The 25395-nt window shown below is 41.0% G+C and overlaps 1 protein-coding gene across 1 annotated transcript in view; it reads left to right on the top strand.

Annotated features, from left to right (window-relative positions):
* The window catches only part of LOC120036917, a gene marked incomplete at its 5' end in the record, with an annotated part of 43982 nt that overhangs the window by 7010 nt on the left and 11577 nt on the right, over positions 1-25395 (top strand). Inside the window, one exon of the mRNA XM_038983209.1 lies at positions 23808-23954. Coding sequence (XP_038839137.1) covers positions 23808-23954 — 147 coding nt within the window. The remainder of the gene's footprint in view (positions 1-23807; positions 23955-25395) is intronic.

The raw sequence follows: 25395 nt of genomic DNA, 5'->3' as shown, positions 1-25395 counted from the left end.
TTATTGATTGATTGACTATGGCTTTTCAAATCCCCCAGTATTGCTATCTGTAGCGTTAGTTCTAGGCAAATGTTGCAATTCTTCAGCCATTCCTGGACCTGTGACCAAAAACGAGCTACATATGGACAATACCAAAATATAAATGATCTAATGACTCTGCCTCCTCACAACAGAATCTGCAGAGCTGGGAAGATTGTATACCCCATATATATAACATTCTATTAGTTGCAAGAATTTTGTACAGTAATTTAAATTGAAAAATTCGAAGTTTTGAATCCGGCGTTGTTTTGCGTATCAATTCATAAACCATGTGCCATGGAATGGGTACATCGAAAATCTCTTCCCAACTATTTTGCAATTTATATGGCACAGCTGTCAGTTTTTTGGTCCTTAAATGAAATTGGTATATGTTTTTATTTATCACACTTTTCTTTAACCATTTATGTTCTTTAATACAGGGCCGACATACAAGTTCCTTACTTTTTTCCCCTTCTACTTGCCTCTTCCATTTTTGTGGTAATGCTGCAATTAATTGGTTGTAATTTTGGGTAGAGCAGACATTTCCATATGTCTGTGTTAGCTGCATGTGTGACATAACTCCACCAGTCCTATTTATGATATCATTCACAAAAATTATACCTTTTTTAAACATTTCTTCGATAAATACAGTTTTTTTATCAATTACTATATTTGAATTTAACCACAATATTTGTTGTACTATTTGTTCCGTCCTTTCAGGTGGATTAAACTGAAATTGCAACCAACTTTCTAAGGCTTGTTTAAAAAATAAGGATATTTTGGAGATTATTTCCTTTTCAAACAACCGAAAGTGAGCAGGTGTAATCTGAATAAAGGGAAAAAGGCCCTTCTTGAACATAGGATGAGACATTCGTACCAATTTACTAGAGAACCAGTTTGGATTTAAGTATAACTTTTGTATGACTGATGCCTTTAGTGAGAGGTCTAATGCTTTAATATTTAATAATTTCTGCCCTCCGAATTCATATTCGTTATATAAATAGGCCCTTTTAATTTTATCTGGCTTGCCGTTCCAAATAAAATGGAATATTTTTTGTTCATATAATTTAAAAAGCAGGTCACTAGGTGTAGGCAAAACCATAAGCAAATAGGTAAACTGTGATATGACTAAAGAGTTAATCAGGGTGATTTTTCCACAAATAGACAAGTATTTTCCTTTCCATGGTAGCAAGATCTTATCTATTTTTGCTAACTTTCTATAAAAATTTATTGGAGTGAGATCATTTCTTTCTTTTGGGATTTTTATACCGAGTATGTCCACATCTCCGTCAGACCATTTAATTGGTAAACTACATGGCAATATAAAATGTGTATTTTTTAGTGATCCAATACGTAATATGGTACATTTATCATAATTTGGTTTTAATCCAGAGAGGATAGCAAAGGTATCTAGATCCTCTATGAGGCCGTGGAGAGACTCTAGTTGTGGTTTTAAAAGAAAACATGAATCATCAGCGTACAATGACACCTTAGTTTTTAAGCCACGGATTTCTAATCCATTAATATTAATGTTTGATCTAATTTTAACAGCTAACATTTCGATGGCAATAATAAATAGATATGCCGATAGTGGACAACCTTGTTTTACTCCTCTAGATAGTTTAAAACTTTCTGAGATGTAGCCATTATTTACTATTTTACACCTAGGGTTACTATACATAATTTTAACCCATTTTATAAGAGATTCCCCAAAATTGAAATATTCTAGGCATTTATATATAAACTCCAGTCGTACTTTATCAAAAGCCTTTTCAAAATCAGCTATGAAAACCAGACCTGGTGTCCCCGATATTTCATAGTGTTCTATTGTTTCCAGTACTTGCCTTATATTATCTCCAATGTATCGTCCATGTAAAAAACCTGTCTGATTAGGATGAATAATATCTGACAAAACTTTTTTTATTCTATGCGCCAAGCATTTTGCTAGGATTTTTGCATCACAACACTGAAGTGTAAGAGGTCTCCAATTTTTTAATTGGACTGGATCTTTATATATACCACTTGGGTCCTGTTTCAGTAATAACGATATCAGACCTTCTTGTTGCGTGTCTGATAATCTACCATTTATATAGGAGTGGTTAAAACAAGCTAATAATGGTCCTTTGAGTATATCAAAAAAAGTTTTGTATACTTCCACTGGTATGCCATCCAGCCCTGGAGTTTTCCCATCCTTAAAGGCCCCAATTGCATCAAGCAGTTCCTCCTCTGTAATTTGGCCTTCACATGAGTCTTTCTGTACAGATGTTAATTTTACATTATTAATAGGAAAAAAATCCATACAATTAGTTTCAGTTAGTGGAGATGGAGGAGCCTGAAACGAAAACATATTCTTAAAGTACTTTACTTCCTCTTTCAAAATATCATTTGGTGAATCATGCGTGACTCCATCATTTGTAACAAGTTTTAATACATTTTTTTTGGTAGCATTTCTATATTGAAGATTGAAAAAGAATTTGGTGCATTTTTCCCCATATTCCATCCAGTTCGCTTTATTTTTATAATATATTACACTGGATCTTTCTTGAATAAGTTCCTCCATTTCTTTTTGTTTTTCCTCTAACTTATTCTGTGCCTCTATGGTACCGTTTTTATTGCTATCTAACTGTACTGTTAGTCCTTCAATTTCCTTTGTTAATATGGACTCTTTTGATCTAAATTCCCTTTGTTTTATAGATGAGTACTGAATTGCATGGCCTCTAAAGGCACACTTAAAAGTGTCCCATACAATAAGGGGATCTGCTGTACCTATGTTATGTCTGAAAAAGTCAGTTATAAAATCTTCTGTCCTAGTTCTAAACAATTTATCATCTAGTAGACTTTGATTAAATTTCCAATATCCTCGCCCACGTGGAAATTCTGTAAGAGAAATATATATGCCAATTATGTGATGATCCGACCGCATTCTGTCCCCTATCAACACTTTTTTAACTTTTGGTGCCAGAGAGAATGGTATAAGAAAGTAGTCAATACGACTAGCTTGATTCAGCCTCCGCCATGTATATCTCACTAAATCAGGGTATTTAAGTCTCCATATATCCACTAATTCCAATATATCCATGACATTCATGATTTCCTTAAGTGCCTGAGGGTGATAGTTTGTAGTGTGATTTCCTTTCCGGTCTATAGAGGTATTTAAGACCGTATTAAAATCTCCCACTATAATAATAGAGTCTAGTGTTGCTTGTAGAGTTGATAAATTCTTATATATATTTTCAAAGAAGCTTGGATCATCATTATTCGGACCGTATAGGTTAACAAGCCATATTTGTTTATTGTCCAATAACATATTTAAAATAATCCATCTACCTTGAGGATCTGTTTGGACAATTTGCACATTTGGATCAAAATTATTGTTAATTAAAACCATCACCCCTTTTGAATTTCTTTGCCCATGGGAGAAATATATTTTGCCCCCCCAGTTCTTTTTCCACAAAACTTCATCTAAAACTGTTGAATGGGTTTCCTGTAAACAATAGATATTATAATCCTTCTCTTTTAGCCAGGTAAATACTGATCGTCTTTTCTTATTATCTGCTAAGCCATTACAATTGTAACTGGCTATACTTATTTCACCACTTACCATAATGAGACACACCTTTCATTCTTTTAATCAGAATATATTTTTGTAAACGTACTATTAAAAAGTAACATAATGATTGAGTGTCTATATAGTTGTACCATGATATTTGCATTTCTACTAAGTAAACCTCCAATTGGTCCCTACTATTCCACCCGCTAAAAGGCCTCATCTCGAGATGGCTTGTCATCCCAATGCCCGGTAGACCACCCTCGACCCCCTGTATCCCATAGCCCTGAACCGACTGGGATCCATTCTTTGAAAAGAGCATACAGTGCCATTTACCGAATTGAAGAAGATCAATTACCATATGCATTTCCATTGCCCTCACCTCGATTTGTATTATATATATCTGTGGATCATCCTCTATTGTCCCTAACATCTTTTACTTCTTCCTTCGCAACAGTTGTGGGATACACACATACACCCACACACACTCAGCCCTTACCCCCACACAACCATAAGCTCACTTTCTCAACAATTGCACCATCCCAGAGCCCAACTCAAGATGGGTCATGATTTACAAATGCAGTTGCAGCTGCATGAGAAGGCCTGCAAGACCGCAAAAAAATTAGCAAAAATTGAGAGATTTATTTACCATTGTCATATCCTAGATAATGGAGGTCAAATGTACACCTTATTCCTGAAACACCCACAATACGGCCACCCGTCATGACCATGTCCCCACGCATCTCCATGCAGTCCGACTTTGATTTTGTGCCGCCAGGGCCACAATAATATACCCCCTCTCTGAATGTCCGAGTGTGACCCCCTCCCCATGGGTTACTGCAGCTAGTGTTGCCAGCACTGCCACTGCCTGGGTGGGGGCACCCCACCGGAATCCCCACCGGCTAGGTACAAGGTCGTCAAGGTTCTCATTAGCAGCTTTGAGAATTTCCTTGTATATTATGCTCTCCCTTTATGGGGCTTTGGCTTTGCAGGACCAACCCTGCCAAGCAGGCTCAGAATCTTGAGGGGGCAGTGCTGCTCTTGGTCTCTGACCTCATTTTAGCTGCATACAGACCGCTTACAGCGGGCACATAAAACAGTTAGGGACTTCTCCTTAGTATCTGGGTCATTCAGGTGGGTGTCTAGGGTATAGTGCCATGGACCGTACCATTAAAATAGGATAATAAATAATTAGATATAATTTATAAAAAAATAAATAAAAAATGTAGTTCTCCATGATAGGACAATAAATAAATAAGACGTATAATTCATTATAAAAGTATATCCATCATCTGAACAACATTGAAAGCCCTCTCATACCCGGCTCACAGCAATACATTGGCTCTGGGATATGCAACCATTTCATTACTCACTCACTCAACTTTCCAAACATAACAAATAAAATAAAAAATTAACACAAACCATACCATCCACACATACTGTGCCTTCTGTTTACTTAGTTTTTATCTTCACTATGTTGAATTAGTGCTTGTGTGTTCAATTAGTTATATGTGAAGATTTATAGAAGTTTATAGAAAGCTATATTTTTTATTGTATTGTTACAATCAGTAACCGGGCTTGAATTGTGTTTATTTCCCTCGTCTATGAGAACTTTGTAATTTTTAAAATAACCATGGAGTAGTCTTTGTGTCTCTGAACAACTGGTTATCAATATATAGTTTATCAACGACGAGAGCTACTCGTTTCGCTTTTAATCTATTTTCTTTGAAAATTGGATACAGAACACTACCACCCTTAATACAGTAGCATATTTATAACAGTACCACCCTTAATACAGTATCATATTTATTACAGTACCACCCTTATTACAGTATCATATTTATTACAGTACCACCCTTAATACAGTAGCATATTTATAACAGTACCACCCTTAATACAGTAGCATATTTATAACAGTACCACCCTTATTACAGTATCATATTTATTACAGTACCACCCTTATTACAGTATCATATTTATTACAGTACCACCCTTATTACAGTATCATATTTATTACAGTACCACCCTTATTACAGTATCATATTTATTACAGTACCACCCTTATTACAGTATCATATTTATTACAGTACCACCCTTAATACAGTAGCATATTTATAACAGTACCACCCTTATTACAGTATCATATTTATTACAGTACCACCCTTATTACAGTATCATATTTATTACAGTACCACCCTTATTACAGTATCATATTTATTACAGTACCACCCTTATTACAGTATCATATTTATTACAGTACCACCCTTATTACAGTATCATATTTATTACAGTACCACCCTTATTTCAGTACCATATTTATTACAGTACCACCCTTATTACAGTACCATATTTATTACAGTACCACACTTATTACAGTACCATATTTATTACAGTACCACCCTTATTACAGTACCATATTTATTACAGTACCACCCTTATTACAGTACCATATTTATTACAGTACCACCCTTATTACAGTATCATATTTATTACAGTACCACCCTTATTACAGTATCACCCTTATTACAGTATCACCCTTATTACAGTACCACCCTTATTACAGTACCACCCTTATTACAGTATCATATTTATTACAGTACCACCCGTATTACAGTACCACCCGTATTACACCATCTTTCCGCCATCAGCAGAATTAGTTCCTGGAAGAAAACAACTAATACGCAACACACACACTCAAACATTACACACACACACACACACTCAAACATTACACATAGACACACACACTCAAACATTACACACACACACACACACACACTCAAACATTACACACACACACACTCAAACATTACACATAGACACACACACACACAAACATTACACACACACACACTCAAACATTACACATAGACACACACTCAAACATTACACATAGACACACTCAAACATTACACACACACACTCAAACATTACACATAGACACACTCAAACATTACACACCTACACACACACACTCAAACATTACACACAGACACACACACACTCAAATATTACACACAGACACACACACACACTCAAACATTACACACACACACACACTCAAACATTACACACAGACACACACACACTCAAACATTACACACCTACACACACACACTCAAACATTACACACAGACACACTCAAACATTACACACCTACACACACACACTCAAACATTACACACAGACACACACACACTCAAACATTACACACAGACACTCAAACATTACACACATACACACTCAAACATTACACACAAACACACACACACTCAAACATTACACACAGACACACACACACTCAAACATTACACACCTACACACACACACTCAAACATTACACACAGACACACACACACTCAAACATTACACACCTACACACACACACTCAAACATTACACACAGACACACACACACTCAAACATTACACACCTACACACACACACTCAAACATTACACACACACACACACACACACACACTCAAACATTACACATAGACACACACTCAAACATTACACATAGACACACACACTCAAACATTACACACACACACTCAAACATTACACATAGACACACACACACTCAAACATTACACACACACACACACACACACACACACACTCAAACATTACACATAGACACACTCAAACATTACACAGACACACACACACACTCAAACATTACACACACACACACACACACACTCAAACATTACACACACACACACTCAAACATTACACATAGACACACACACACTCAAACATTACACACACACACACACACACACACTCAAACATTACACATAGACACACTCAAACATTACACACACACACACTCAAACATTACACACAGACACACACACACACTCAAACATTACACACAGACACACACACACACTCAAACATTACACACACACACACTCAAACATTACACACCTACACACACACACTCAAACATTACACACAGACACACACACACTCAAACATTAGACACCTACACACACACACTCAAACATTACACATAGACACACACTCAAACATTACACATAGACACACTCAAACATTACACACACACACTCAAACATTACACATAGACACACTCAAACATTACACACACACACTCAAACATTACACATAGACACACACACACTCAAACATTACACACACACACACACACACACACACTCAAACATTACACATAGACACACTCAAACATTACACAGACACACACACACACTCAAACATTACACACACACACACACACACACACACACTCAAACATTACACACACAAACACTCAAACATTACACATAGACACACACACACTCAAACATTACACACACACACACACACACACTCAAACATTACACATAGACACACTCAAACATTACACACACACACACTCAAACATTACACACAGACACACACACACACACTCAAACATTACACACAGACACACACACACACTCAAACATTACACACACACACACTCAAACATTACACACCTACACACACACACTCAAACATTACACACAGACACACACACACTCAAACATTACACACCTACACACACACACTCAAACATTACACACACACACACACTCAAACATTACACACACACACACTCAAACATTACACACCTACACACACACACTCAAACATTACACACCTACACACACACACACACTCAAACATTACACACAGACACACACACACTCAAACATTACACACCTACACACACACACTCAAACATTACACACACACACACACACTCAAACATTACACATAGACACACACTCAAACATTACACACACACACACTCAAATATTACACACACACACACTCAAACATTACACATAGACACACACACACTCAAACATTACACACACACATTGCCCACTTGTGTCAGTACCTCCCAAGAGAAAAAGAGGTGGGGAGAAAGCAGACCTCCAGGAGTGTTAAATCAACCATGTTGAGAAGATTTGGGGAATATTGATGGTTAAAGGGACAATCTGGGATTCAAATAACAGCAACGTGGTCACACTTCACTTACTAAAAAATACGCAGCAATCCCAGATGTCCCTTTAAATGTGGTGGATCTCTCTCTCTCTCTCTCTCTCTCTCTCCCTCTCTCCCTCTCTCCCTCTCTCCCTCTCTCCCTCTCTCCCTCTCTCCCTCTCTCCCTCTCTCCCTCCCTCCCTCCCTCCCTCCCTCCCTCCTGAGAGAAGCAGTAGCCTCCAGTCACAGAAGAAAAATAACAAACTTTGCTGTGGCGTCCCCTCAAAGTCAGACACACACAGACACAAACACCATTACTAGGGGGGCACAGTAGGGGAACTGGAGGTGTTTGTATTGGGAACATAATGTACTGTGACTTCAGAGACACATAGATTTATATCCTTAACTAACTTAGAGCTCTACTGAGGCTATCTCTCGCTAGCGGGACACCAGTCAACAACATCTGGTGAAATTGGAGGGCGCGCAATTCAAATAAATAATTGTAATATTAAAGATTCATGAACATACAAGTATCTTATATCGGAAAATTCAGGAAAATAGACCCTGTCCCTAAGAAAATATTTACCAAATAAACTAAAGTAAATAATAATTTTAAAAAGTAACACAATAACATAACAGTAACGAGGCTTTATACAGGTGGTACCAGTATAAAGTCAATGTGGAGGCTATATACAGGGTGTTACGGTACCGAGTCATTGTGGAGGCTATATACAGGGTGTTACGGTACCGAGTCAATGTGGAGGCTATATGCAGGGGGTACCGGTACAGAGTCAATGTGGAGGCTATATACAGGGTGTTACGGTACAGAGTCAATGTGGAGGCTATATACAGGGTGTTACGGTACAGAGTCAATGTGGAGGCTATATACAGGGGGTACCGGTACAGAGTCAATGTGGAGGCTATATACAGGGGGTACCGGTACAGAGTCAATGTGGAGGCTATATACAGGGGGTACCGGTACAGAGTCATTGTGAAGGCTATATACAGGGTGTTACGGTACAGAGTCAATGTGGAGGCTATATACAGGGGGTACCGGTACAGAGTCATTGTGGAGGCTATATACAGGGTGTTACGGTACAGAGTCAATGTGGAGGCTATATACAGGTTGTTACGGTACAGAGTCAATGTGGAGGCTATATACAGGTTGTTACGGTAACGAGTCAATGTGGAGGCTATATACAGGTTGTTACGGTAACGAGTCAATGTGGAGGCTATATACAGGGGGTACCGGTACAGAGTCAGTGTGGAGGCTATATACAGGGGGTACCGGTACAGAGTCAGTGTGGAGGCTATATACAGGGGGTACCGGTACAGAGTCAGTGTGGAGGCTATATACAGGGGGTACCGGTACAGAGTCAGTATGGAGGCTATATACAGGGGGTACCGGTACAGAGTCAGTATGGAGGCTATATACAGGGGGTACCGGTACAGAGTCAGTGTGGAGGCTATATACAGGGGTTACCGGTACAGAGTCAGTGTGGAGGCTATATACAGGGGGGTACCGGTACAGAGTCAGTGTGGAGGCTATATACAGGGGGTACCGGTACAGAGTCAGTGTAGAGGCTATATACAGGGGGTACCGGTACAGAGTCAGTGTGGAGGCTATATACAGGGGGTACCGGTACAGAGTCAGTGTGGAGGCTATATACAGGGGTTACCGGTACAGAGTCAGTGTGGAGGCTATATAGAGGGGGTACCGGTACCGAGTCAGTGTGGAGGCTATATACAGGCGGTACCGGTACCAGGTCAATTTGCGGGGGTACAGGTTAGTCGAGGTAATTTGTACATATACTGTAGGTAGGGGTAATGTGACTATGCATAGATAATAAACTAACGACCATCAGGTCCTAATGGCCTGGTACTCAGGGCTCTAACGACCATCAGGTCCTAATGACCTGGTACTCAGGGCTCTAACGACCATCAGGTCCTAATGGCCTGGTACTCAGGGCTCTAACGACCATCAGGTCCTAATGGCCTGGTACTCAGGGCTCTAACTACCATCAGGTCCTAATGGCCTGTTACTCAGGGCTCTAACTACCATCAGGTCCTAATGGCCTGGTACTCAGGGCTCTAACGACCATCAGGTTCTAATGGCCCGGTACTCAGGGCTCTAACTTCCATCAGGTCCTAATGGCCTGGTACTCAGGGCTCTAACGACCATCAGGTCCTAATGGCCTGGTACTCAGGGCTCTAACGACCATCAGGTCCTAATGGCCTGGTACTCAGGGCTCTAACGACCATCAGGTTTGAATGGCCTGGTACTCAGGGCTCTAACGACCATCAGGTTCGAATGGCCTGGTACTCAGGGCTCTCTAACTACCATCAGGTGCTAATGGCCTGGTACTCAGGGCTCTAACTTCCATCAGGTTCGAATGGCCTGGTACTCAGGGCTCTAACTTCCATCAGGTTTGAATGGCCTGGAACTCAGGGCTCTAACTTCCATCAGGTTTGAATGGCCTGGTACTCAGGGCTCTAACTATCATCAGGTCCTAATGGCCTGGTACTCAGGGCTCTCTAACTACCATCAGGTGCTAATGGCCTGGTACTCAGGGATCTAACTACCATCAGGTCCTAATGGCCTGGTACTCAGGGCTCTAACAACCATCAGGTCCTAATGGCCTGGTACTCAGGGCTCTAACTATCATCAGGTCCTAATGGCCTGGTACTCAGGGCTCTAACTACCATCAGGTCCTAATGGCCTGGTACTCAGGGCTCTAATGACCATCGGGTCCTAATGGCCTGGTACTCAGGGCTCTAACGACCATCAGGTCCTAATGGCCTGGTACTCAGGGCTCTAACTATCATCAGGGCTCTATTGTCTTTCTAACCGCTCTGACATCAATACAATCGAAAATCACCACGAAACACTTATCATTGAAACAGTATCCTGCGTTTACCCTTCACCTCCCAGTATGTGCTATTAAAACTATTAAAACTATTAAAACTCACTGTGATGATCAGTGTGAAGTAAGAAGGTCAACAGCAGGTTGAAACTGATGTGTAAAACATGGTCGTAGTGGACGATGTTTCAAAATCTAATACAATGAAATGGACAGCGCTTTCTAAGGTGATGATTAATACAAAACAACCATATGCATATTAGAGCTTATGCATTTAAATATGTTCTATAAAAATAAAATAAAAATGTAACCTTTATTTAACTAGGCAAGTCAGTTAAGAACAAATTCTTATCATTAAAATAATGATTGTGCCATTATACAATACATAGCCTACGGCATATTACGCATGGCTGAAAAATATAAAACAAAACTGATTCAAGAGGTCTTTGGTACATAATTGGTCTAGCCTTTAAGTGCTGATGGTGTTATTATGCACACTGGATGGACTAGTTACCTGATGCTGCGAACTTTCTATCCATGAGTCTGGGAGACAACGTAGAGCCCTAGGCCATGTTGTAGGTTCATTGATTGTGGAGGCTTACAGAGTTCATTAATAGGCTGACTCATTTCCTTTAACTACAGAATATCTCAGTACTGTGTGTTTCCATCTCCTCCTCTCTCTCCTTCATTCCTTTAACTACAGAATATCTCACTACCGTGTGTTTCCGTCTCCTTCTCTCTCTCCTTCATTCCTTTAACTACAGAATATCTCACTACCGTGTGTTTCCATCTTCTCCTCTCTCTCCTTCATTCCTTTAACTACAGAATATCTCACTACTGTGTGTTTCCGTCTCCTTCTCTCTCTCCTTCATTCCTTTAACTACAGAATATCTCACTACCGTGTGTTTCCATCTCCTCCTCTCTCTCCTTCATTCCTTTCTCCAGAACACAGAGAGGGGCTGTCAACACTTTAATTAAACATGTTTTGTTGTGAAAACATGTTACTATCGATGTTACCCGAAAAGATTTCACTTGATTTCCCAAATGAAGAAGCGGGTAGCTACAGGAACAGGGTTGAAGAGACCATGGAGTACAGAGTACTGGGTAGCTACAGGAACAGGGTTGGAGACCATGGAGTACAGAGTACTGGGTAGCTGCAGGAACAGGGTTGGAGAGACCATGGAGTACAGAGTACTGGGTAGCTGCAGGAACAGGGTTGGAGAGACCGTGGTGTACAGAGTACTGGGTAGCTGCAGGAACAGGGTTGGAGACACCATGGAGTACAGAGTACTGGGTAGCTGCAGGAACAGGGTTGGAGAGACCGTGGTGTACAGAGTACTGGGTAGCTGCAGGAACAGGGTTGGAGAGACCGTGGTGTACAGAGTACTGGGTAGCTGCAGGAACAGGGTTGGAGAGACCATGGAGTACAGAGTACTGGGTAGCTGCAGGAACAGGGTTGGAGAGACCGTGGTGTACAGAGTACTGGGTAGCTGCAGGAACAGGGTTGGAGAGACCATGGTGTACAGAGTACTGGGTAGCTGCAGGAACAGGGTTGGAGAGACCGTGGTGTACAGAGTACCGGGTAGCTGCAGGGACAAGGTTGGAGAGATCGTGGTGTACAGAGTACCGGGTAGCTGCAGGGACAGGGTTGGAGAGACCATGGTGTACAGAGTACTGGGTAGCTGCAGGAACAGGGTTGGAGAGACCATGGTGTACAGAGTACTGGGTAGCTGTAGGAACAGGGTTGGAGAGACCATGGAGTACAGAGTACTGGGTAGCTGCAGGAACAGGGTTGGAGAGACCATGGAGTACAGAGTACCGGGTAGCTGCAGGAACAGGGTTAAGGAGACCATGGAGTACAGAGTACTGGGTAGCTGCAGGAACAGGGCTGGAGAGACCGTGGTGTACAGAGTACTGGGTAGCTGCAGGAACAGGGTTGGAGAGACCATGGAGTACAGAGTACTGGGTAGCTGCAGGAACAGGGTTGGAGAGACCATGGTGTACAGAGTACTGGGTAGCTGCAAGAACAGGGTTGGAGAGACCATGGAGTACAGAGTACTGGGTAGCTGCAGGAACAGGGTTAAGGAGAGACCATGGAGTACAGAGTACTGGGGTAGCTGCAGGAACAGGGTTGGAGAGACCATGGAGTACAGAGTACTGGGTAGCTGCAGGAACAGGGTTGGAGAGACCATGGAGTACAGAGTACTGGGTAGCTGCAGGAACAGGGTTGGAGAGACCATGGAGTACAGAGTACTGGGTAGCTGCAGGAACAGGGTTGGAGAGACCATGGAGTACAGAGTACTGGGTAGCTGCAGGAACAGGGTTAAGGAGACCATGGCGTACAGAGTACCGGGTAGCTGCAGGGACAGGGCTGGAGAGACCATGGTGTACAGAGTACTGGGTAGCTGCAGGGACAGGGTTGGAGAGACCATGGTGTACAGAGTACCGGGTAGCTGCAGGGACAAGGTTAAGGAGACCATGGAGTACAGAGTACCGGGTAGCTGCAGGAACAGGGTTAAGGAGACCATGGCGTACAGAGTACTGGGTAGCTGCAGGGACAAGGTTAAGGAGACCATGGTGTACAGAGTACTGGGTAGCTGCAGGAACAGGGTTAAGGAGACCATGGCGTACAGAGTACTGGGTAGCTGCAGGAACAGGGTTAAGGAGACCATGGCGTACAGAGTACTGGGTAGCTGCAGGGACAAGGTTAAGGAGACCATGGAGTACAGAGTACTGGGTAGCTGCAGGGACAGGGTTAAGGAGACCATGGAGTACAGAGTACTGGGTAGCTGCAGGGACAAGGTTAAGGAGACCGTGGTGTACAGAGTACTGGGTAGCTGCAGGGACAGGGCTGGAGAGACCATGGTGTACAGAGTACTGGGTAGCTGCAGGGACAAGGTTAAGGAGACTATGGTGTACAGAGTACCGGGTAGCTGCAGGGACAAGGTTAAGGAGACTATGGTGTACAGAGTACCGGGTAGCTGCAGGAACAGGGTTGGAGAGACCGTGGTGTACAGAGTACTGGGTAGCTGCAGGGACAGGGTTGGAGAGACCGTGGTGTACAGAGTACTGGGTGGAATATCACCTATGGTGCAGCGAGGGGCTCCTCAAACAGAGGTTGATGTAGAGCAAAATAACCAGAGTAGCCAACCAGGCAGGATGCAACAAACCAACCAGGCAGGATGCAACAAACCAACCAGGCAGGATGGAGCAAACCAACCTGTCAGGATGGAACAAACCAACCAGGCAGGATGGAACAAACCAACCAGGCAAGATGGAGCAAACCAACCAGTCAGGATGGAACAAACCAACCAGGCAGGATGGAACAAACCAACCAGGCAAGATGGAGCAAACCTACCAGGCAAGATGGAGCAAACCAACCAGACAGGATGCAACAAACCAACCAGTCAGGATGGAGCAAACCAACCAGTCAGGATGAAACAAACCAACCAGGTAGGATAGAACAAACCAACCAGGCAGGATAGAACAAACCAACCAGGCAGGATAGAACAAACCAACCAGGCAGGATGGAGCAAACCAACCAGGCAGGATGGATCAAACCAACCAGGCAGGATGGAGCAAACCAACCAGTCAGGATGGATCAAACCAACCAGGCAGGATAGAACAAACCAACCAGGCAGGATGGAACAAACCAACCAGGCAGGATGGAGCAAACCAACCAGGCAGGATGGAACAAACCAACCAGACAGGATGGATCAAACCAACCAGGAAGGTGGAATATCACCTATGGTGCCGCGACCAACTAAATACAGAATTACCACAAAAATGGATGAGTCAAGTGGAAAGGGGGAGAAAGGAAGGAACTTGTCTGTCGGCCCTGAATTAAAGACCAACATTGGTTAAAGAAAATTGGGATGAATTATAAAGTATACCAGCTTCATTTAAGGACCACCAAATCGACAGCTGTGCCATACAGACTGCAAAATATTTGGTTTGATATTTTAATGAACTGATACGTAAAAACGACACCAGATCCAAAACTTTGAGTTTTTCAATTTATTTTATTAAAACAAAAATTCTTGCAACCAATAGAATGGTATATATATATACAGGTATATATGGTATATATATATAGGTATATATATATATATATATATTTGGGAGAATAGAATTACAACATTTACCTGGAGATAACTCTGCAGATCTGAAAAGTCATTCAGTAATATAGTAATACTCTCATTCAGTAATATAGTAATACTCTCATTCAGTAATATAGTAATACTCTCATTCAGTAATATAGTAATACTCTCATTCAGTAATATAGTAATACTCTCATTCAGTAATATAGTAATACTCTCATTCAGTAATATAGTAATACTCTCATTCGGTAATATAGTAATACTCTCATTCAGTAATACTCTCATTCAGTAATATAGTAATACTCTCATTCAGTAATATAGTAATACTCTCATTCAGTAATATAGTAATACTCTCATTCAGTAATATAGTAATACTCTCATTCGGTAATATAGTAATACTCTCATTCAGTAATATAGTAATACTCTCATTCGGTAATATAGTAATACTCTCATTCAGTAATACTCTCATTCAGTAATATAGTAATACTCTCATTCGGTAATATAGTAATACTCTCATTCGGTAATATAGTAATACTCTCATTCGGTAATATATTAATACTCTCATTCGGTAATATAGTAATACTCTCATTCGGTAATATAGTAATACTCTCATTCGGTAATATAGTAATACTCAATTTCAGTAATATAGTAATACTCTCATTCAGTAATATAGTAATACTCGCATTCAGTAATATAGTAATACTCTCATTCAGTAATATAGTAATACTCTCATTCGGTAATATAGTAATACTCTCATTCGGTAATATAGTAATACTCGCATTCAGTAATATAGTAATACTCTCATTCAGTAATATAGTAATACTCGCATTCAGAAATATAGTAATACTCGCATTCAGTAATATAGTAATACTCGCATTCAGTAATATAGTAATGCTCGCATTCAGTAATATAGTAATGCTCTCATTCAGTAATATAGTAATGCTCCCATTCAGTAATATAGTAATACTCTCATTCAGTAATATAGTAATACTCTCATTCAGTAATATAGTAATACTCTCATTCAGTAATATAGTAATACTCTCATTCAGTAATATAGTAATACTCTCATTCGGTAATATAGTAATACTCTCATTCGGTAATATAGTAATACTCTCATTCAGTAATATAGTAATACTCTCATTCAGTAATATAGTAATGCTCTCATTCAGTAATATAGTAATACTCTCATTCAGTAATATAGTAATACTCTCATTCAGTAATATAGTAATACTCTCATTCAGTAATATAGTAATACTCTCATTCAGTAATATAGTAATACTCTCATTCAGTAATATAGTAATACTCTCATTCAGTAATATAGTAATACTCTCATTCAGTAATATAGTAATACTCTCATTCGGTAATATAGTAATACTCTCATTCAGTAATATAGTAATACTCTCATTCAGTAATATAGTAATGCTCTCATTCAGTAATATAGTAATACTCTCATTCAGTAATATAGTAATACTCTCATTCAGTAATATAGTAATACTCTCATTCAGTAATATAGTAATACTCTCATTCAGTAATATAGTAATACTCTCATTCAGTAATATAGTAATACTCTCATTCAGTAATATAGTAATACTCTCATTCAGTAATATAGTAATACTCTCATTCGGTAATATAGTAATACTCTCATTCGGTAATATAGTAATACTCTCATTCAGTAATATAGTAATACTCTCATTCAGTAATATAGTAATACTCTCATTCAGTAATATAGTAATACTCTCATTCAGTAATATAGTAATACTCTCATTCAGTAATATAGTAATACTCTCATTCGGTAATATAGTAATACTCTCATTCAGTAATATAGTAATACTCTCATTCAGTAATATAGTAATGCTCTCATTCAGTAATATAGTAATACTCTCATTCAGTAATATAGTAATACTCTCATTCAGTAATATAGTAATACTCGTATTCAGTAATATAGTAATACTCTCATTCAGTAATATAGTAATACTCGCATTCAGTAATATAGTAATACTCTCATTCAGTAATATAGTAATGCTCTCATTCAGTAATATAGTAATACTCTCATTCAGTAATATAGTAATTGTCACATTCGTTGTATGAGTGAGACCAAGGCGCAGCGTGAGTAGAGTTCCACATGTTTTTAATAAACCGAAACTCACTGAACAAAAACAACAAACCAAATGAAACGTGAAGCTGTACAAAATAGTGCAGACAGGCAACTAAACATAGTCAAGATCGCACAAACACAAAAGGGAAATGGCTGCCTAAATATGATCCCCAATCAGAGACAACGATAAACAGCTGTCTCTGATTGGGAACCATATCAGGCCACCATAGACATACAAATACACCTAGATAACCCACCCAAGTCACCATCACGCCCCAACCCCAACACAGAGAAAAAACAGCTTACTATGTTCAGGGCGTGACAGTAATACTCTTAGCAAAAAAAATATTTGTCTTTAATTTACAATCTTTAGTAACTATGAGAATCGAAAGTTTTAGAACTTTTTGTGAAAACACCACACCTCAGGGTTGAGTGGAGCTAAAAGGTGGAACTGATAAAAAGATAACTAATGTAAAATATACTATGTCTGTAAAATGTATATAGTTCGTATAAGCTGGAAGAAGAAGCCAAAGTGTTGTTGTCCATTAGTTTACTACAATTAGGAGAGGGGCGGTAGGGTTAGAGGAACATAGTAAAGGAAAACTTATTTTTTAAACATATCTATACAGTACCAGTCAAAAGGTTGGACACACCTACTCCTACACACCTACTCCTACACACCTACTCCTACACACCTACTCCTACACACCTACTCCTACACACCTACACACCTACTCCTACACACCTACACACCTACTCCTACACACCTACTCCTACACACCTACTCCTACACACCTACACACCTACTCCTACACACCTACACACCTACTCCTACACACCTACACACCTACTCCTACACACCTACACACCTACTCCTACACACCTCCTACACACCTACTCCTACACACCTACTCCTACACACCTACACACCTACTCCTACACACCTACACACCTACTCCTACACACCTACACACCTACTCCTACACACCTACACACCTACTCCTACACACCTACTCCTACACACCTACTCCTACACACCTACTCCTACACACCTACTCCTACACACCTACTCCTACACACCTACTCCTACACACCTACTCCTACACACCTACTTATTCATGAATTTTACTTTATTTGTACTATTTTCTACATTGTAGAATAATAGTGAAGATGTCATTTACAAAATAGCCTCCAACACTTTACTCTGCAAACTGGATGCAGTCTATCACAGTGCCATCCGTTTTGTCACCAAAGCCCCATACACTACCCACCATTGCGACCTGTACACTCTCGTTGGTTGGCCCTCGCTTCATACTCGTCGCCAAACCCACTGGCTCCCGGTCATCTACAAGACCCTGCTAGGTAAAGTCTCCCCTTATCTCAGGTCACTGGTCACCATAGCAGAACCCACCTGTAGCACGCGCTCCAACAGGTATATCTCTCTGGTCACCCCCAAAACCAACTCTTCCTTTGGCCGCCTCTCCTTCCAGTTCTCTGCTGCCAATGACTGGAACGAACTACAAAAATCTCTGAAGCTGGAAACACTTATCTCCCTCACTTGCTTTAAGCACCAGCTTTCAGAGCAGCTCACAGATTACTGCACCTGTACATAGCCCATCTATAATTTAGCCCAAACAACTACCGCTTCCCCTACTGTATTTATTTATTTTGCTCCTTTGCACCCCGTTATTTCTATTTCCACTTTGCACATTCTTCCACTGCAAATCTACCATTCCAGTGTTTTACTTGCTATATTGTATTTACTTTGCCATAGTATAGTTGTTATATACAGTATACAGTATAGTTGTGTATATGTTTATATATATATGTATATTTGGGGTTCTGGGTAAAACTACTTTACACAAGCTCATGAGGCATTCATAAACTATATCTTCAAGAATATATAATTCATTTAAAAGTCCAAACATGGGAATGTACTAATCCCAGATTGCCCCTAGATCATCAAAGCAAACTGTTCTCAGATTATAATACACACCCCAGTGAGGGACAATCAGTGAAGCCTGAGTGAGGATCCCCATAGATCAACTCTTTTAGAGGTTTTTAACATATGTTATGTTGTTATTTCAAACACACGCTTAACTCTTCTGGCTAATTTCCTAGCATACTAATTGCATAGCATACTAATTTCCTAGCATACTAATTTCCTAGCATACTAATTGCATAGCATACTAATTTCCTAGCATACTAATTGCATAGCATACTAATTTCCTAGCATACTAATTGCATAGCATACTAATTTCCTAGCATACTAATTTCCTAGCATACTAATTTCCTAGCATACTAATTGCATAGCATACTAATTTCCTAGCATACTAATTGCATAGCATACTAATTTCCTAGCATACTAATTTCCTAGCATACTAATTTCCTAGCATACTAATTGCCTAGCATACTAATTGCATAGCATACTAATTTCCTAGCATACTAATTGCATAGCATACTAATTGCATAGCATACTAATTTCCTAGCATACTAATTTCCTAGCATACTAATTTCCTAGCATACTAATTTCCTAGCATACTAATCTGTGTCTGTATATACATGTTTAACTGATAGATAGGTACACACACACACATTAACACACAGACATTAACACACACTCTACACAATCCCACACATTGTTAAACTAGATGTCTCCGTTGGGTAATGGAGATCAATCTAATCATCCTTACGTATATGCTGTTGTCCTCTCTCTCTGTCTCTCTCTGTCTCTCTCTGTCTCTCTCTGTCTCTCTCTCTCTCTCTCTCTCTCTCTCTCTCTCTCTCTCTACCTCTCTCTCTCTCTACCTCTCTCTCTCTCTCTCAATTCAATTTTAATTCAATTCAATTGACTTTGACAAAATACAAATCAAATATATATGTATATATATACAAAATATATATATATTTATATATAAATAAATGGTGGGACCAACAGCAATAATAATAGTAGTAGTGGACATGGGATCACCATTAACAACAACTACAACAACAATATTAATCAGAACAACAATACATTAAAGCAACAGTAGTAGACCAGTGTCAACATGACTGAGAAGACACATGACCTGGTATGAAAGACAAAACAAAACACGATGGGAAATATTATCAACATTACTTTGCACTTTTCACTGGCTGTCCCTCAGGTTGTGGCAGGAGGACACATATTTGGCTGCCAAAACTGCACATTTGGGCTTTTCACCCAATAAATATTTGATTTTTTCTTCATCTTTTATAGTTTCAAATTCTTTGTATTGAATTATAACTTTGGGAAAAAAATATTCTCTTAGGTCTGAGTATTTTTCACAGTGTAATAGGAAATGCAGCTCTGTCTTTACCTCTCCCCTGGAGCAGAGTGAGCACAGCCTGTCCTCTCTGGGCAGCCAGGTTTGTCTGTGACGACCGGTCTCTATTGCCAGACTGTGCTCACTGAGTCTGTACCTAGTCAATGTTTTCCTCAGTTTTCTATCAGTCACAGTGGTCAGATAGTCTGCCACCATGTACTGTCTATTTAGAGCCAAATAGCATTGAAGTTTACTTTGATTTTTTGTGGTGTCTTTCCAATAGGTGATATATTTTTCTTTTTGTTTTGTGATGATTTGGTTGGGCCAGATTTTCTGAGGGCTGTCCCGAGGCTCTATGGGGTTGGTTTGGGTTGGTGAACTGAGCCTCAGAACCAGCTGGCTGAGGCGACTCTTCTCTGGTTTCATCTCTTGACATTGTAAAGCTTTGTGATGGAATGTTTTGGGGTCACTTGTTTTTAGATGGTTGTAAAATTTGATGGCTCTTTTTTCTATTTTTTATGAGGAGGGGGTATTGGCCCAATTCTGCCCTACATGAGTTATTTGGAGTTTTTCTTTGTACTTGCAATATGGTCTTGCAAAACTCTGCATGCAATATTTCAATTGGATGTTTGTCCCATTTAGTAAATGCATTATTAGAGAGTGGACCCCATACTTCACTGCCATATAGAGCAATTGGTTCTATAACTGATTGAAACATTTTGAGCCAGATTCTAATTGGAATTTCAATTTTGATGTTCCTTTTAATGGCATAGAATGCTCTTCTTGCTTTGTCTCTCAGCTCATTCACAGCCATGTGAAAGCTACCTGTGTTGCTGATATTTAGTCCTAGATATGTGTAGTTTTTGGTGTGTTCTAATAGAACTGTGTCCAAATAGAATTTATATTTGTCATCCTTATTTCCGGACCTTTTTTGGAATATCATTATATTTGTTTTTTTTAGGTTAACGGTCAGAGCCCAGGTCTGACAGAACCTGTGAAGACGATCTAGGTGCTGCTGTAACCCCTCTTTAGTGGGAGACAGCAGCACCAGGTCATCTGCGTACAGCAGACACTTGATTTCAGTGTTGTGTAGGGTGATACCAGGTGCTGCTGATTCTTCTAATGTTTTTGCCAATTCATTAATGTAGATGTTAAATAATGTTGGACTTATTGGGCTGCCCTGTTTCACTCCCCTCCCCTGAGAGAAGAAGTCTGTTTGCTTGTTGCCAACTTTAACCGCACATTTGTTTTTAGTGTACATTGATTTAATAAAATCATATGTTTTCCCTCCAATACCACTTTCTATTAGTTTATAAAAAATACCTTTGTGCCAAATTGAATCAAATGCTTTCTTGAAATCTACAAAACACGAGTAGATTTTGCCTTTGTTTTGGTTAACTTGTTTATCAATTAGAGTGTGGAGGGTGTAAATGTGGTCTGTTGTACGATCATTTTTAAGAAATCCAATCTGGTTTCTGCTCCGGACGTTGTGTTCGTCAAGGGATTGATGTAGACTGCTATTTATAATACTGCAGAGATTTTTCCCCAAGTTGCTGTTAACGCAAATTCCTCTGTAATTATTTGGGTCAAATTTGTCTCCATTTTTATAGATTGTGTGTGATCAATCCTTGGTTCCAAATATCGGGAAAAATACCTGCATCGAGGATAATGTTGAGGAGTTTGTGTCACGTCCTGACCAGAGTTCTTGTGTGTTTTACTTGTTTTAGTGTTGGTCGGGACGTGAGCTGGGTGGGCATTCTATGTTGTGTGTCTAGTTCGTCTGTTTCTATGTTTGGCCTAATATGGTTCTCAATCAGAGGCAGGTGTTTTGTGTTGTCTCTGATTGGGAATCATATTTAGGTGGCTTGTTTTGGTTTGGGGTTTGTGGGTGGTTGTCTTCTGTCTTTGTGTTTTGCACCAGATAGGACTGTCTCGGTTTTCACGTTTGTTATTTTGTATAGTGTTCACGTTATCGTCTCTTGTTTATTAAACATGTTGAACACTAGCCGCGCTGCATTTTGGTCCTCTCCTTCATCAACGGAAGAAAACCGTTACAGTTTGAGTATAGCCAATTTGAATTTGTGGTCTGCATATTTGATCATTTCATTTAAAATACCATCAGCACCACAGGCCTTTTTGGGTTGGAGAGTGCATAGTTTTTCCAATAATTCTTCTTCTGTAATTGGGGTGTCCACAGGATTCTGATAGTCTTTGACTGCTAAATCAAGGATTTGTAATTTTTCTTGTATGTCTTTTTGTTCTGGGCTCTCTCTCTCTCTCTTTACCTCTCTCTCTCTCTCTCTCTCTCTCTCTCTGAGAGCCCTCCAGAATGTCCATGTAATTTCTCCTGCTGTTGTGGCACACTGGCTTTGGTTAGAAATGCACTCTTCTAGGAACGCTCTTTCATATGACCCCTGGTTGACTCCTTTTACTGTGAGAGAGAGAGAGAGAACCAAACTACGAAACTACGAGTCCTTTCCTATAAAGGAATGTGTGTGTGCGCACACACGTATTGAATTAGCCAATTATCAACCAGGGTGGTCCTGTATTGGCCAATCGTCACAGGGGAACTGCGGAGTTTCTTAGAACACTTGAACTCCTGGAACACAATAGAATGTTCCTTTTTTCTATTTTATACACCACATTCTTATTGAGGAGGCCTACTGTCAGTTAATTAACGTTGGCACGGCAACCATGTCCAACTTATAACACTTCTGCGTTTTTGAAAAACACCACCAAGAAAAAGGAGACATAATGTCCTTGAGATTGTAGACGACAGCAGCAGAACGAGGAAGATGAAGTCCTCGAAAAAGGAGGAAAAAATTAACTATTCTGGCAATGTAAAATGACCAATACGAAGTCTTTACGATGGCTGTATCTCCTCTCCCCTCTCCCCCCTCACAGGTTCTAAAATCCCTCCCCCGTATCGAGGGCCGTCCCGGCGCCACCCTTCCCCCTCTGGACTTCGATGCCCTGGAGGCCGGGCTTCGTTTGCTGCACGGTGATGACATCACAGAGGAGGATGTCATGTCAGCGGCCATGTATCCCAAGGTATTTTATATTTATATTAATATTACACACACACGCACACACGGCATCCCTAACCACGTCCTCAGACAGCATCCCTAACCACGTCCTCAGACAGCATCCCTAACCACGTCCTCAGACAGCATCCCTAACCACGTCCTAAGACAGCATCCCTAACCACGTCCTCAGACAGCATCCCTAACCACGTCCTCAGACAGCATCCCTAACCACGTCCTCAGGCAGCATCCCTAACCACGTCCTCAGACAGCATCCCTAACCACGTCCTCAGGCAGCATCCCTAACCACGTCCTCAGACAGCATCCCTAACCACGTCCTCAGACAGCATCCCTAACCACGTCCTCAGACAGCATCCCTAACCACGTCCTCAGACAGCGTCCCTAACCACGTCCTCAGACAGCGTCCCTAACCACGTCCTCAGACAGCGTCCCTAACCACGTCCTCAGGCAGCATCCCTAACCCCGTCCTCAGTCAGCATCCCTAACCACGTCCTCAGACAGCATCCCTAACCACGTCCTCAGACAGCATCCCTAACCACGTCCTCAGACAGCATCCCTAACCACGTCCTCAGACAGCATCCCTAACCACGTCCTCAGACAGCATCCCTAACCCCGTCCTCAGACAGCATCCCTAACCACGTCCTCAGACAGCATCCCTAACCACGTCCTCAGACAGCATCCCTAACCCCGTCCTCAGACAGCATCCCTAACCACGTCCTCAGACAGCATCCCTAACCACGTCCTCAGACAGCATCCCTAACCCCGTCCTCAGACAGCATCCCTAACCACGTCCTCAGACAGCATCCCTAACCACGTCCTCAGACAGCATCCCTAACCCCGTCCTCAGACAGCATCCCTAACCACGTCCTCAGACAGCATCCCTAACCACGTCCTCAGACAGCATCCCTAACCCCGTCCTCAGACAGCATCCCTAACCACGTCCTCAGACAGCATCCCTAACCACGGCATCCCTAACCACGTCCTCAGACAGCATCCCTAACCGCGTCCTCAGGCAGCATCCCTAACCGCGTCCTCAGACAGCATCCCTAACCACGTCCTCGGACAGCATCCCTAACCCCGTCCTCAGACAGCATCCCTAACCCCGTCCTCAGACAGCATCCCTAACCACGTCCTCAGACAGCATCCCTAACCCCGTCCTCAGACAGCATCCCTAACCACGTCCTCAGACAGCATCCCTAACCACGCCCTCAGACAGCATCCCTAACCACGCCCTCAGACAGCATCCCTAACCACGTCCTCAGACAGCATCCCTAACCACGTCCTCAGACAGCATCCCTAACCACGTCCTCAGACAGCGTCCCTAACCACGTCCTCAGACAGCGTCCCTAACCACGTCCTCAGGCAGCATCCCTAACCCCGTCCTCAGTCAGCATCCCTAACCACGTCCTCAGACAGCATCCCTAACCACGTCCTCAGACAGCATCCCT

The sequence above is a fragment of the Salvelinus namaycush genome, unplaced genomic scaffold, assembly GCF_016432855.1.
Source record: "Salvelinus namaycush isolate Seneca unplaced genomic scaffold, SaNama_1.0 Scaffold1517, whole genome shotgun sequence".
In the NCBI taxonomy this organism is placed as follows: domain Eukaryota; kingdom Metazoa; phylum Chordata; class Actinopteri; order Salmoniformes; family Salmonidae; genus Salvelinus; species Salvelinus namaycush.
The sequence above is the reverse complement of the archived record's forward strand: the minus strand, read 5'-3'. Positions and strand labels throughout refer to the sequence as shown.